The 14,974-nt window shown below is 36.0% G+C and overlaps 1 protein-coding gene across 4 annotated transcripts in view; it reads left to right on the top strand.

Annotated features, from left to right (window-relative positions):
* LOC115217863 (ADAMTS-like protein 4) overlaps positions 1-14,974 on the top strand; it is a 442,200-nt gene that overhangs the window by 260,998 nt on the left and 166,228 nt on the right. For all 4 annotated transcript variants that reach the window (XM_036508060.1, XM_029787575.2, XM_036508062.1 and 1 more), the window contains one exon: positions 4,999-5,101. In XM_036508060.1, coding sequence (XP_036363953.1) covers positions 4,999-5,101 — 103 coding nt within the window. The remainder of the gene's footprint in view (positions 1-4,998; positions 5,102-14,974) is intronic.

Here is a 14,974-nt window from a genome sequence, read left to right as displayed (position 1 = left end):
TGCTTTCTTTATTCAAATTTCGGATAGAACTTATATATGTATGCATATATATATATATTATATATATATATATATATATATATATATATATATATATATATATGCATACATATATGTGTGTGTGATTGTGTGTATGCTAGTAAACGCACCCATCATTTGGATGGTTTAAGTTGCTTTGGTGGCATTTTTGTCACCAAATAATTGAAGTACCGAGAAAGTTTGAGTAACACAGCAATCTATGTTTCCGATTAATCTAGGAACGGAAAATCAAATCGAAGGCTGGTTATTGTGGAGGTCGTTGTACTCTAATAATCATAGAACGTATAAGTTTGCAAGCGATGCAAAACAGAGCTACTGGACTGTTTTGGGAGTAGATTACGGATAATGACTACAAAATATAGTCCTTTTACATGAAAGCGAAATTTCTTGTCAGAAACAGCCACATAAATAGTGTAAAGAAATTGAAGGAAGACGTTGAAATCCCCGCTCTGTGATATTAGCAAAGGGAGATATTTTTTCGGAGAGATAAGCTATCGAAAGCCCCTTTATTGTCTTCCCACATAACCTGCACATAAACTAACAGTGAATGCCGCATAAATTGGTATGGAGCTTTCTGAAAGATACGTATAGCTTTCGCTAGTGGAAGCAAACTCTTATTTAAAGGTTAATTCTTTGGGACAAATCAAATGTGATTGTTTAAAAAAGGCTAGAACAACAATGCTAAAGCGTATTTGAAACAATGGACAACAGTTGAAATATCATAATGGATGGGTAAATAAGCATCCTTAAAGAGAAACAACGCACTTGTAGGTAAACAAAAGTATCGACAAATAGAAGAGAGCGAAGGGAACATCACCTTTCAAGTAACTCAGAATAGGTAAAGGTAAGCTTGTCAAACTTAAATGCAGTTTAAATATGGAAATTAAGCTTTTTTTGGTATTGAATATTCATCGTGTACTGTGTTCCTAGAGAGAGACTATTCTTGGGACATACATGTGTGTACAGTTTGGTGAAAATCGGTTGAGAATTGTGGAAATGTATGCGTTCAGTGTTCCTAGTCAATTAATCACCGTCGCAGGTGGACAGACAAAATAAATAAATAGAAAAGTCCTTATAAAAAATTTTTAAAGTATGGAAGATCCTACATACAAAAAAATCTATGTCCATTTACGTCCATTTACGCGAGAGCTCTGTGCAAAATGTTATAGTGCATTACCAACCTTTGGATATAAGTAATGTGTGTGTAAAGTTTGGTGAAAATTGGTTGAGGATGTATGTGTTCATCATTATACACACATATTGTGATTTATATATACTAGATATAATACACACATACACTCACACACACATACTACTGCCCCTACACTTAGAATCTACCACTACACATTTGTCACTCCTTTACCTTTTACCACCCCTCATTCCTTCTATCTTTTTACACTATAATACCTTTCTTTCTTTTTCCCCCTTCATCTCCCCACTCCTACTTTCAAATTATCTCCACTGTCCACTAAGTTATCTATATCTTCATTTTTCTTTTTTCTTTTTTCTTTCTTTCCTTTATTCCTCTCATCAGGGTATTTTATTGTTATTATTTTTTTGCTAATTTATTACTTTTCTTCTTACTTTCTTCTCCTTCTCTCTCTTTTCTCTTTTTTTTTTTCCTTTTTTTCTCTTCTCTTTTTTTCTCTTTCTTTATTCCGCTCTTCCAGTTTTCGATTTGACCCTACTAATACACTCCCTATTTGTAAGTCACTTAAAATAAAAACCTTTGACTCTACAATACTGTGTATAAATTCTATACTTGAAATGACCAAGTTTAAACACTGCTGGATCACACTCATAAGGCATTGGAATCTTACAGTGTGTATAAACTCTATATTTGGAATGACCCATTTTAAATTCTGTTAGATTTTACTCATGAGGTATTGGAATCTTACATATATACCATTCTGCCTAAAAAATGGATCTACAACTTCAATATCCTTACATATCTCACATCTGTTTTCTTTCCTCCACCTCACTCTCTATTTTGTATCCTATCTAAATTAAGTATTACTTAACCATCCTCTCACACCGTCTCCGATGAAGGGATATAATTAATAAATATCCTAGAAACAGCTGTAAGATCTTATATCTATAAATTTTCTAATATCTACACGGCCTTGGTTTTCTTTTTTATCTCATTACGCAAAAAAAATCTTATATACAGACGCTGACATATGACCAACCTTGAACCCCTTATTCGCAAAATTACCGAACCTGGAACTTAACTACGGTCTGTCTATAGCACTTATTCAGCATTACCTGACACCTTTGGGCCTCAATGATACCATTACCTCTTATATATATATATATATATATATATATATATATATATATATATTCGTCCTTGTTAGGATGAATGTTACTGTTATTTAGCCCCAGGAAACATCGTCTCCAGCTGGCTATACGACGCACTATCTGTGTCCTTATATTTTCAAAAAAAGAAAGTTTAGCGTCCCCACTCAGCATAAAGCAATATCTGCTTAATATCTATCGAAAATATAAGGACACAGATAGTGTCTCGTGTAGTCAGCTGGAGACGATGTTTTCTAGGGCTAAATAGTAACATTCCTCCTAACCAGGACTGCCACATTATGTTGACAAATAATCTTTACTCTCTCTCTCTCTCTCTCTCTCTCACTCACTATATATATATATACATATACATACGCACACGCATATATACACACACACACACACACACACAGATGTGTGTGCGTGTGTGAGCGGCTTGCAGCCCTCAAGAATTCGTTTTAATCTAATAATAATCAGATTCCTATTTACTATTTATAAAGTCCTTTGTCCAGTTATTCTTATACTTTACATTGAAGGACTTCGTAACGGATGTATTTTATTTCATTTTCGTAGCAAGGTCAGTTCATCTAGTCTCCTCTTACCTTATGAAAAACTATTCTATTTGTTTCAGAATGTTTTAGGGATGTATATGTGTGTTCTAAATATTAAAATCTGTTTTTATTGTGTAATAAAAGGAAATAACTTGGTCTGGCATCGAAACTATAAACTGAAGATAACTCAAATAATAGCCTATATTATTTATAAATGATCTCTGAAGAACAAGAACATCCTGCGTAAATTCTCTGTCACTGAATGATACATAAGAACAACACTGTATTAATCAATTTAAATTTATAATTAACCACTGAAATTAACAACTTATTCTCTCCTTTCCCACTAAGGTGGCGAGCTGGCAGAATTAATAGCATGCCGGGCAAAAAATGCTTTGGCGATATTTCGCCTGTCTTTATGTTTTGAGTTCCAATACCGCCGGGGTCGACTTTGCCTTTCATCCTTTCGGAGTCGATAAATTAAGTACCAGTAAAACACTGGGATCGATGTAATCGACTGGTCCCACCCCCGAAATTTCTGGCCTTGTGCTTATAGTAAAAAGGATTATTCTCTACTCTGTCACTCTATTTTTTGTAGCTAAAGAAATCAGTTAAAAAACAAAAATTACTCTTATTAAAATTTTTGTAACTAAAATTACAAAAATTGTGTGTCTGTATCCTTGTTATCAAAACAAAATCAGAAAGACGAGAGTACCATTGCTATTCACCAGTTGAAAGCACATAGAAAACTGTCTATATTTTGCTACCTTCAGCTATGGTCTACTCTCTCTCTCTCTCTCTCTTTCCCTCCTTTCCTTTCTGTATTATATCATTATGAGGTAGCGGGGTGGAGGGGCGGAGGCGGCGGGTGGTGGCGGTGCTTTTCGTCTTTTATTTTAACTGACACTTTCTAGTCTCTCGAACTTCTTATGGTGAAATATTTCAGTAAACGATGTGATGTCCACGAAATCACATGGGAAAGTTTCTCTTATATTTCTGTTATACCATTATCAATTACATCACTAATTAGAAAGTAGAACGCACGTGGAATCTGTTGATAAATTTCTGGAGTATTCGAAATTCAATTACCCAGGTTGGCAGAAGTAACACTTGGTTCTTCTTAGTAATTGTCAAAGTAACGATAACTTTGATTTGATATATGAGCAACGATGAGCCATCAATGCGGCTGCTGGGCTGGCTAAATCTGACCGAAATCATATCTTACAGTCTTCAAAATGTAATTCGATTTACCTCTGAAAAGATGGAATGATCATGGCTCTTCTGAGCTCGTCTGCTCATTCAGGTTTTGATACAACAATTTAAACAACAATAACCTCAAAATTAATATCACAATTATAGCAATAAAAAAAACAACATTAATGGGGTACATATACTTAAAGGGGTACATAGCAGTGCTTTCTTACCTCCCCCACATGCACACATATATACACATCTTCTCCCCTTCATTACTCTCCTACTTACACACTCACCCATGCATTATTGCTCTCCTACAAAACGAATAAATTTATTGTTAAAAGATACAAAATATTGATTTTGGTTGCCACTAAAATGTATTTACTATACTTTAGATCTTATCTCATTCTTTAAGGCTTCAGCCAATTCTTGTTTCCAACTTTAGCGCTTCAAACAGCACGTGCCTCATTCATTAAGGTATCTATTAGTTCTTACCTCATTCTTTAACACTACCAACACTTATCTCATTCTTCAAGGTTCCTACCAATTTTACCTCGTTATTGAACACTTCCGGTTCTTACCTCATTGTTAATTACGTCTACTAGTACTTATTCCATTTTAAGGCGTTTACCAGCACTTTAATGCAACTACTATTTCTTCTCTATTCTTTGAGGTTTACCTCCTTTTTATACACTTTTACCTCAATATTTAACATCGTTTCCAGTTCTGAGCTCACTCATTTAATGTGTCTTACAATTCTTGTTTTACTCTTTAAAGCTACTACCAATTCTTACCTCATTCTTTAAAAATTTCTACCAGTCTTCCACTTGTTCTTAACTCATTGTTTAAAACTTCTACCAGATTATTCAGTATCTTTGTTGTATTCATATTCATTTGCTTTGTTGTATTTTGCCAGAAATGTCCGACTCCAGAACCGGATTACCGAAAAGAGCAATGTGAGAAGTTTAATACACGGAGATTTGCTGGGAAAAGCTATATATGGAAATCTTTTATTGACCGTGAGTATATAGAGATCAGTCAGAAATAGGAGGGCTATGTAAAACATATTACAGGTTATCATCACGTCACTTTATGTTCTCAGTTCAAATTTTACCAACGTCAACTTACCTCTTCATTCTTCGAGAGATCGATAAAATAAATACCAGTAAAATATTTTGGTCAATTTAATTGATTCTGTTTTCTCCTTTTAAATGTCTGATTTTGGATCAAACTTCGATAAAAAGCCGCATATTTATTATTACTATTTTGGTTTGGCTCAGGTTCGATTTTATTTCTCGTAGGATCTATGTGGGTAGCGGGTTACTACCTGTTAGCTTAGGTATCCACAAATTTTCAGCTGTCTTTCAAGTAGTTAGAACTCTCCTAATAATCCTTGCTGTCCCTGAGAGACAAACTTTCTAAAGGATCTGTAACGGGCATTCTATTCCAATGTCCTTCAGCCATTTGTCTATATCTTCTTCCCAACGCACTAATTATTATAGGCACGACCGTTACTGATCTCATGCTCTAAATTCTTCTTATTTCAAATTTTAAGGGATTGTATTTTTTGCTGTTGTTTTTATTCCTCTTTCTTTACGATCCTGGAATCAAACGGGCATGATGGGTCGATAAGTAAGCAATTTCGGTTTTCTTTATCTATAATGGTTAAGTTTGGTTTATTATTTTCTAACTTCTTGTCCATTTGAATTAGAAAGTCTCACAGAATCTTACATTTCTCCGACTCCAGTACTCTTTCTACTCAGTGAATATTATAACTATTATTATTATTATTATTATTATTATTATTATATTATTATTGAGTGAGAGAGCAGTGCATGCCATCAAAGTGACACTCGGGCAAAATATACGAAGCCCAGGATAGCCATCATGACTACCCGTCTGATAAGGGTACACTAGGCACATACATCACAACCATATGTGTGCGGCATGGTGAGCTCATATCAAAATAAACAGCACATGACCTTGTATGTGGGGCCCAGTTTGAATTTTCCTCTGGTCGAGTAACCCATCCCGCTCAAAAGGTCCCTGAATAAGGGTTATTTAAGGATGTTGAACGAAACACTCATGTTTCCAGAGGTGAATTATTCAAACCCTAAAGAATCCCTCTCAACACATGACTATGATGCTCCCCTACTACTTCTGCTCATGATCAGAGATGCACATATCATCAGCAACTAAGGGACATGATCAACTAGTTAAGGTCAAATAGCTGACAAACAAATCTGTAGTATTGAGCAGAATATTTGCTGTAGCCCGTCTTTTATACCAAGACAAAACAATGTACATGATAACACTTCTAATCATTTAAGATCGGAAGCCATGAGAGCCACTGTCTGGTACTGCATCAGGGCATTTAATATTACTATTATTATTATTATTATTATTATTATTATTATTATTATTATTATTATTATTATTATTATTCAGTAGTTTTATTTTTATAGCGTGCTTTCACTTCACAACCGAGCGCAGCTCTGTGTGCCTTGGGTATGTGCTGTGATTTGTTGTGATGCTCTGATGGTTATTGTATGGAAAGTGTTCTGCGTAGGATGTGTGCAGTGCCTAGTAGTGCAATTTTCTGTATGTTATATGTGTTTGTAAGTCCTGGTGTTTTTATTTTGTATTTGTCTGAATATTTTTCTGTTTTTAGATTCCACATTCTGGTTACCTCTATTTCCAGGTCTTTGTATTTTGAGAGTTTCTCCATTTCTTTTAGAGACACGTTGTCATCTGCCGGTATTGATACATCAATTAGAAAGTATTTTTTTTCCTTCATGATCTCTGACAACTATATCTGGTCTGTTGGCCTTAATTTCTCTATCTGAGTGTATCGGCATATCCCAGAATATGGTTGCTTTCTCGTTTACTGTGACCTTTTCTGGTGTGTGCCTATACCATCTTTTTCCTGTTGTTATTCCATAATGTTGGCATAGCTTCCAGTGTATGTAGGTTCCAACTCTGTCATGTTTGTGAATATATTCCTTCTTAGCCAGGACTGGGCAGCCAGAGATAATATGATTTATTGTTTCTTGTCCATCTCCACATATTCTGCAGTTACTTGTAATATTTCTTTTCATTACATGTTTTTGGTAATTTCTGGTGGGGAGGCTTTGGTCTTGTGCTGCAATTAAAAATCCCTCTGTCTCTGCTTTGAGTCCTGAGCTTCTCAACCATTGCTGGGATTTTTCTTTGTCTATTTCTTTTGCGTTTAGTTTAGTGCAGTATTTACCATGAAGGGGCTTTTCTTGCCATCGTTTTATCATGGTTCTTTGCTGTTCTTGTTTTAGTTTGGATTTCATTTGTTTTATAGCTTTTGTTGTTTCTTCATCTTCTTCTTTTTCTTCATATTTGTTAGGTGGTATGGTTTCTTGTTTGTATTTGTCAGCTTCCTTAAATACTGAGAACAGTTTTTTGTTTTGCTCGTGTTTTGCCGCTATTTGTATCAGTTTTCCTTCCTTCTGAAGTAGATATTTTTGCAGTCCTATGGTGGTTATTTTATAGTAGTTTTCCAGCTGTATAAAGTCTCTACCACCTTCTATACGTTGTGTATATAGTCTTTCTATGTCAGATTTTGGGTGATGCATCCTAGATCCTGTCAGTATTTTTCTTGTTTTCCTATCTATTTTGGTCAGTTCATTTAGTGTCCAGTTAAGGATATTGTAGCTGTAACTTATAACTGGGACGGCTATTATCTTGTTTTTAGCATTGAGCTGTTTTTAGTATTGATCTAACTCGTCATATCTAGTTCATGGATTCCTAAGTATTTGTAAGTTTGGCTTTGGTCTAATTCTTTTATTTCATTGGTTTTATCTAGTGTGATGTTGCTACTCTTAACTAGTTTTCCTCTTTTCAGGGTTACTTTGGCGCATTTTTCTTATCCAAATTTCATATCTATTTCTTTGGTAAATCCATGAACTGTCTTTAATAGTGTTTCCAGCTGTTTGTCATTTGCAGCGTATAGTTTTAGGTCATCCATATATAAAAGGTGGCTGATCGTTTTGCAGTAACATTTATATCCGCATCCAGTTCTATTTAGCATATCAGATAGAGGTGATAGTGCCAAGTAGAAAAGGAGTGGAGAGAGCGTGTCTCCCTGGAATATTCCTCTTCTAATGGGGATGGCTTTGGTTTTCATGAGTCCCTCTTTTATTTGGAGCTGTAGCACTGTTTGCCATTTATTCATAGATTGTCCTATGAATTTTATAATTGTTGGTGCTACTTTGTTAATGGCTAGTGTTTCGAGGATCCATGTGTGGGGGGATGCTATCAAACGCCTTTTTTTAATCGATCCAGGCCATACTGAAGCCTTTCTTCTTTCTGTGGCTGTCTTCAGTTATGGCTTTATTAATCATTAGTTGATCTTTACAGCCATATGAGCATTTGCGGCATTCTTTCTGCTCTTCTGGAAACAGGTTGTTTTCGTCCAGGTGCTTGTTCAACCTTTGCGATATCACTGCAGTAAATGCCTTGTACATTGTAGGGAGACAGGTTATTGGTCTGTAGTTTTCTGGTTTTGCTGTCTCATTTGATTTGGGAATTAAGATGGTTTTCCCCTTCGTGAGCCATTCTGGCATTGTCTCTGGCTCTGCTAGTATGTTGTTAAAGTTTTTAGCCAGCTTTTTGTGCATTCCTGTTAGATATTTCAACCAGAAGTTGGGTATCTTGTCATGTCCAGGTGCCTTCCAGTTGCTTAGTCTTTGCAGTGCCTGGGTGACCTCTTCAGTTGTTATGGGGGTCCAAAGTTGCTCAGATGCTGAGTTTGTTGTTTTAATACTCATTTTTTTTTTGGTTGTTCGTTCGCCGACCATATTTCTCTCCAGAATTCCTCCACTTCTGCCGTTAGTGCTGCAGTGATTTCTATTTTAATTTTGCCAAGTTTTTGTTAGAACTTTTTGGGGTTGGAGTTAAACTTTTTGTTTTGTTCAAAGAAGCGCTGGCGTTTCTCGTACCGGCGGATCCTTTGTGCTTTGGCAAGGATATCTTGCTTTAGTTTTTCTTTTATCTCAGGTAAATCTTTTTCTGTGATGTTGTATTTGCGGAGTGTTTTTGTTTTCTTTTTGTTGCTCAGTAGCGTTGATTGTCTACTGATTTCATTAAGAATCGACAGATCTTTTCTCATTTTTTGTATTTTGTTTTGGATGTTATTTATCCACAGGGTTTGTTTGAGTGGTGGTACTTCCGTTTGGATGGGTTTGAGTGAGTATCCAGCTTCTTTTGTGGCTGCAGTGGCTGCTGCGTATACTAAGTCATTTAGCTCAGTGATATCGCTTTTTGTTTCAGTGGCTATTAGTTCCGTGACGGCTAGGTTTATGCTGTTTATAATTGATGTTGTTGTTTCGTCTATTTTGATTTTTGGGAGGTATGGTCGGTGGTCCATTTTGAGATCTGTGTTTTTCAGTTCTTTGATTATTCTACTTTTTATAGTATCATAATCATTTTTCCAAGTTTTACATTTGTGTCACTTTTTTTCACGTTCGTATGTTTGTTTGTCGTGTTTTGGCTTGCTGTTTGTCGTGTATTATTATGCATCCTTACGGTCTGGGTTTGTTGTATTTTGTTTACATCGTGTTTGTTGAGAATGTTATGATTGTCTTCGTGTTTTACTGTTTCAGTGTTTATATTATTGGGCATTGTTGTGTGGCTTCTATCTACATTTTCCTGATGTATTTTTTTCTTTTAGATGTTCTATTTCTATTTCTGATATATTTTTTGCGTTGAGAATGTATCTTCGTACGTTTGCTAGTTTATTAGGGTTCATTGCTGTATCCAAGTCTATATTTATGTTATTTTTCTTCCATATTTTATATGTATGTGTTGTTGTGTTTTCATTTTTTGGGTAGAACACTGCTGTGAAGTAAGCGTGTAGGATAGAAATGTATTCCTCACGTGTCCATTTATGTTTTTTGGGTTTTATTTGCGGGACATGAGGAACAACATCCGGCCCATTATTTTGACGGTCGTCATTTTCATAGGGTACCGGTCCGTTCATTTCTGTTGTCACATTGTTTTGCACGTGTAGTTTTTCGTACATTTTGTGTTGTAAGTTTAAAGTACGTACTTCCCGATTGTTATTCTTGGGTTGAATAATATCGGTGTTATTTAATTTCTTCGTAGTTTTTTTATATATGGTGTTTGGGGTCGGGGATGATCTGGTGTTGATGGATTGTAATGTATCACGCATGTTTACATGTGTTGTGTCAGAGGTGAAGATGATATCGAGTTAAAATACATCATTTCGTTTCGAAAATAGTAATAAATTTCAATGAGTATTACTTACTCGGATATAGTCCAGTCCTTTGTTAGTAAATTTTTGGCTCCATACGATGTCTTTGTTTTCGATGTTTGTGGATAGATTTCGGAGCACTGTTTTATCGTTCTTAATTCTTAAACGTCCCGGGTGTTCTCTCCTTATCTGCGGTGTTCTCTCCCGTCCCCGGTGTTCTTTCCGTCCCCGGTGTTCTCTCCCGTCCCCGGTGTTCTCTCGGTGTTATCATTATTATAATTATAATTATTATTATTATTATTAATGTTGTTGTTGTTGTTGTTGTTATTATTAATAATATTATTATTATTATTATTATTATTATTATTATTGTTGTTGTATTATTATTATTATTATCATTATTATTATTATTATTATTATTATTATATCATCATTATTATTATTATTTTTATTATTATTATCATCATCATCATCATCATCATTATTATTATTATTATTATCATTATTATTATTATTATTATTATTATTATTATTATTATTATTATCATTATTATTATCATTATTATTATTATTATTATTATTATTATTATTATTATTATTATTATTAAGGTGGCGAGCTGGCAGAATTGTTAGCACGCCGTGCAAAATGCTATATAGTATTTCCCCCGTCGCTACGTTTTGAGTTAAAATTTCGCCGCGGTCGACTTTGCCTTTCATCTTTTCTGGGTCGATAAATCAAGTACCACTGAAACACTGGGGTCGATGTAATCGACTAGTCCTCTCCCCAAAATTTCAGGCCTTGTGTCTTTATTTGTAAGGGTTATTATAATAATTATTGTTTGATGAAAATTCTCGGCATATTTTACTGAGTATGATGGGAAGTGTCAACTGTCCACAGCCAGCAGACTAAGGTGACACTTGTTTACTGGTCATGCTTCAAGAACCCTGCGAAGGATTCTTGCAGTTCCAAGCAATACTGGGTCTTGTAGATGTTGTACTTTTACAGTTGTACCAATCTCTTTGAGGCATGTTGTAGTTGAGTGCTGATACTTCCGAGTGCGCCAATAGCTATTGGTATCACAACTCTGCTCATTGACCACAACCTTCGTATTTTCCACTTCAAATCATCACAGTTGTTAAATTTTTGTTCTTCTTTCTCCTTGATCCTGTTGTCACCGGGATATGCTATGTCGATTATCATGCATGTTCTTTCTTTTTTACTTACCACAACAATGTCCGGTTCCCAATGTTTGGTCAGATGATCGCGACTCCTTCTGGGTTTTCTGATACCACAGCCTATTTGTTATTTGTAGGCCGTGATTTCCACAGAGCTCCCAATGAATCATTCTTGCCACAATGCTATGTCTTTTGTATTCGCGTTGTGATGATTTCGGGCATTCGCTGACGATGTACATACCATTTCACCCCACTCACCACACATTCTGCATTTGTCACTGTCGGTAGTGTTGTCGAATCTTCACTTCACATAATTAGTCTTTAACGCTTGTTCTTGAGCTGCGCATATAAGTGCTTCTGTCTCTATCTTCATGTCACTCCTCCTCATTCATTTCCACAGATCTTCTGTATCTATCTTGGCTTTCGTATCTCTTGCAAATTAACCGTACTTTTTCACCTTCCATAATGTTTCTGTTTTGTGTGTGTCTTTTCTTCTTTATGTTCTTTTTTTATTTACACAAGTATCAGTTTTAATGACGCTGGACTTCTTCACATGTTTCAACACTGGTTCCACGGTACTTTTTATAAACAATCCTAAGCAGTTTTCCTCTGTGTTGATGCAATACTGGCAATTGAACAAACCTTTCCCACCCTTTCTTCTGTGTAAGTACAGCCTATCGGTGTCAAACACAAGTACAGCCTATCGGAGTGGAAGGCTCCGTGCACTGACAATATTTTTCTTGTCATCGTATCCATGTTCATCACTTGTTTTTTTCTTTTACCATTTTATGATTATAGCTCCATAACGAAGTGATACTATCACCCATGTATTAACTGCTTGGATTTTATTCCATCCGGTCAATTTTGAGCGCAACACCAATCTTAGTCTTCTGAAATATTCCATCTTCATTTGTTCTTTCATTTCCTTCTCCCTGATTTCGTTGAACTCTAATATGCCAAGGTATTTGTAGCCTTCCTTTTCAATTCATTTAATCAGTTCTCTATTTGGTAATTCTATCCCTGCTAGGGACTGGACCTTACCTCTTTTTTAGGTAGATCATTCCACACTGTCATATGTATTGACTTTTCTTTCTTCTTTATCTCATACCTTGTTGTCAACTGGGCATGCTATATGTAAGATCCAGCATCGGTTAATTTCTTTCTGAATTAACACTATGTCTGGATTTCTATTTTCTATCTCATGGTCGCACTGAATCATAAAATCCCATAGGATCTTTGCATTATCATTTTCGATGATGCCTTCGGATTTATGTTCGTACCACTCCTTTGCTCTGTCAAGTCCGTACTTGTTGCAAAGTGTCCAATGTACAATCTTTACTATATTGTCATGACGTCGCTTATATTCTTTCTAGGCTAGTGGCGTACATTTACTAGTAATATGCCATACGGTTTCACCATTTTGTCCACAAATTCTGCACTTATCACTTTCTAATGTGTAGTCTATTCTGTATTTGATGTAATTGGTTATTAACACTTGCTCTTGGGGAGCACAAATTAGGGCTTCCGTTTCCGGTTTTAAATCACTTTTAGTCATCCATAGCCATCTTATTTCTCTGTCTGTCTTATCTTCAACATCCCTATGAAATTGGTCATGCATTGTTTTCTTTACTCGCCTATTTTCGGTTTCATTTATTCTCAAGTCCTTGTACAGTGCCTTATCTTTGCAATCTTCCATCCTACACATGCCTGACTTTCTTACTTCCAATAATAGCGGTTCTGTGGCATTTTTTACATACCATGCTATGTTGTTTTCTTCTACTCTAATGCTGCGTTCGCATCCAATCAGTCCTCTTCCCCCTCTTTTCTTCGTACATACAGTCTTCCTGTGTCACTTTTTAGGTTGAGTATCCCATATGTAGTCAGCAACTTCCTTGTCTTTCTGTTTCAGCTGTTTAGTTCGTCTACTATCCATGCAATTACCCCTGCTCCATATTTAAGTAGTGAAACCGCCCAGGTGTTGATAGCTTCAATCTTATTCCGTCCGTTTAATTTCGACTTAAGGATCAGTCTCAGTTATTGCAAGTACTCCACCTTAAATTTTTCTGTCATTTCTTTCTCCATCAATTTCGTTGTTTCCAATATCCCCAAGTAATTATAGCCCGTTTCTTCTATCTGCTTCATAACCTTCCCCGACGGTATCGCTAGTCCGTCCTATTATTATTATTATTATTAGTAGTAGTAGTAGTAGTAGTAGTAGTAGTAGTAGAACTAGTAGTAAGGCGGTTAGCTGGCAGGATCATTAGCACGCCGGCCAAAACGCTTGGCCGCATTTCGTCCGAGTTCAAATTCCACTGCGGTCGACTTTGCTTTGATCCTTTCTGGATTGATAAAATAAATACCAGATGAGCACTGGGATCGATGAAATTGCATTAGCGCCTACCCCGAAATGTAAGGCTTTGTGCCTTTTGTAGAAAGGATTATTATTGTTATCGTGATTATAAAGACGCCTTTCATTCTTTCGCGGTCGATAAAATAAGCAGTAGTTGAGTAATGGGATCGAAGTAATCGACTTACCCCCTCTCCCGAATTATAGCTGGCTTTGCGTCAAAATTGGAAACCATTTTCTATGGCGGCGAGTTGGCAGAACTCTTAGCATGCCAGGTGAAGAAATGCTTAACCGCATTCATCCGTCCTACGTATTGAGTTCGAATTCCGCCTTTCATCAATTCGGAGTCGCTAAATTAAGTACCAGATTACTACTAGAGTAAATGTGATCTACTAGTTCTCTCCCCACAAATTTTCAGGCCTTGTGCCTTGAGTAGAAAGGATTATTATTATCATTATGTCTTTGTTGTTGTTGTCCACGTCATCGTCGTCGTTGTCATGACCGTGTTCCTTGTGAGTTTATTCACTGCGTTGAGTGAAATCTCAGAAGGACGAGTAGAGTACTGAACACCTAATCGAAAGCTCGACACTTCGTATGTAGTCCTAGTCACAAAACTGCCTGTCTCCAAGACTGTCATGTCACAGTCTGCCTAGCTGTAAGTAGGTGTAAATAGGTGAAGTAGTTCGATATTGTAGCTATCTGGAGCACTCTGAAATTACCGAGTGTAAAATTGTATTCAATGTCAGCTGCAATATGTTGGTGATCTGTCAGTGGAAGTTATGCCAGATCATTTATCTCATCAGAGTAACTAGAGTAAATCACTTGTAGATCACACAGTTGCGGACCACACATTTCAATAAAGTGACATACAGACTATTCTGTGATGGACGGAATCAACACCTGAATGATGCATTGACTGTCTAATCTACGGTTTGTGATACATCACAAATGATATACTGTATCTGTGATAGACAACATAATTCTGTCGTGGCTCATTATAGGTAACTGTAACAAGGCACCGTCGACTGGTTCGATCAACAAAAGAAAAAGTGTTTAGTTAAGTAATGTGGTCAATGTTGTGGTATTTTATCTTCAATGCTTGATATATTAATAATATAGAAGTCC

The sequence above is a fragment of the Octopus sinensis genome, linkage group LG12, assembly GCF_006345805.1.
Source record: "Octopus sinensis linkage group LG12, ASM634580v1, whole genome shotgun sequence".
Lineage (NCBI taxonomy): Eukaryota > Metazoa > Mollusca > Cephalopoda > Octopoda > Octopodidae > Octopus > Octopus sinensis.
Note: the sequence above shows the minus strand (reverse complement) of the source record. Positions and strands in the feature narration are given on the sequence as shown.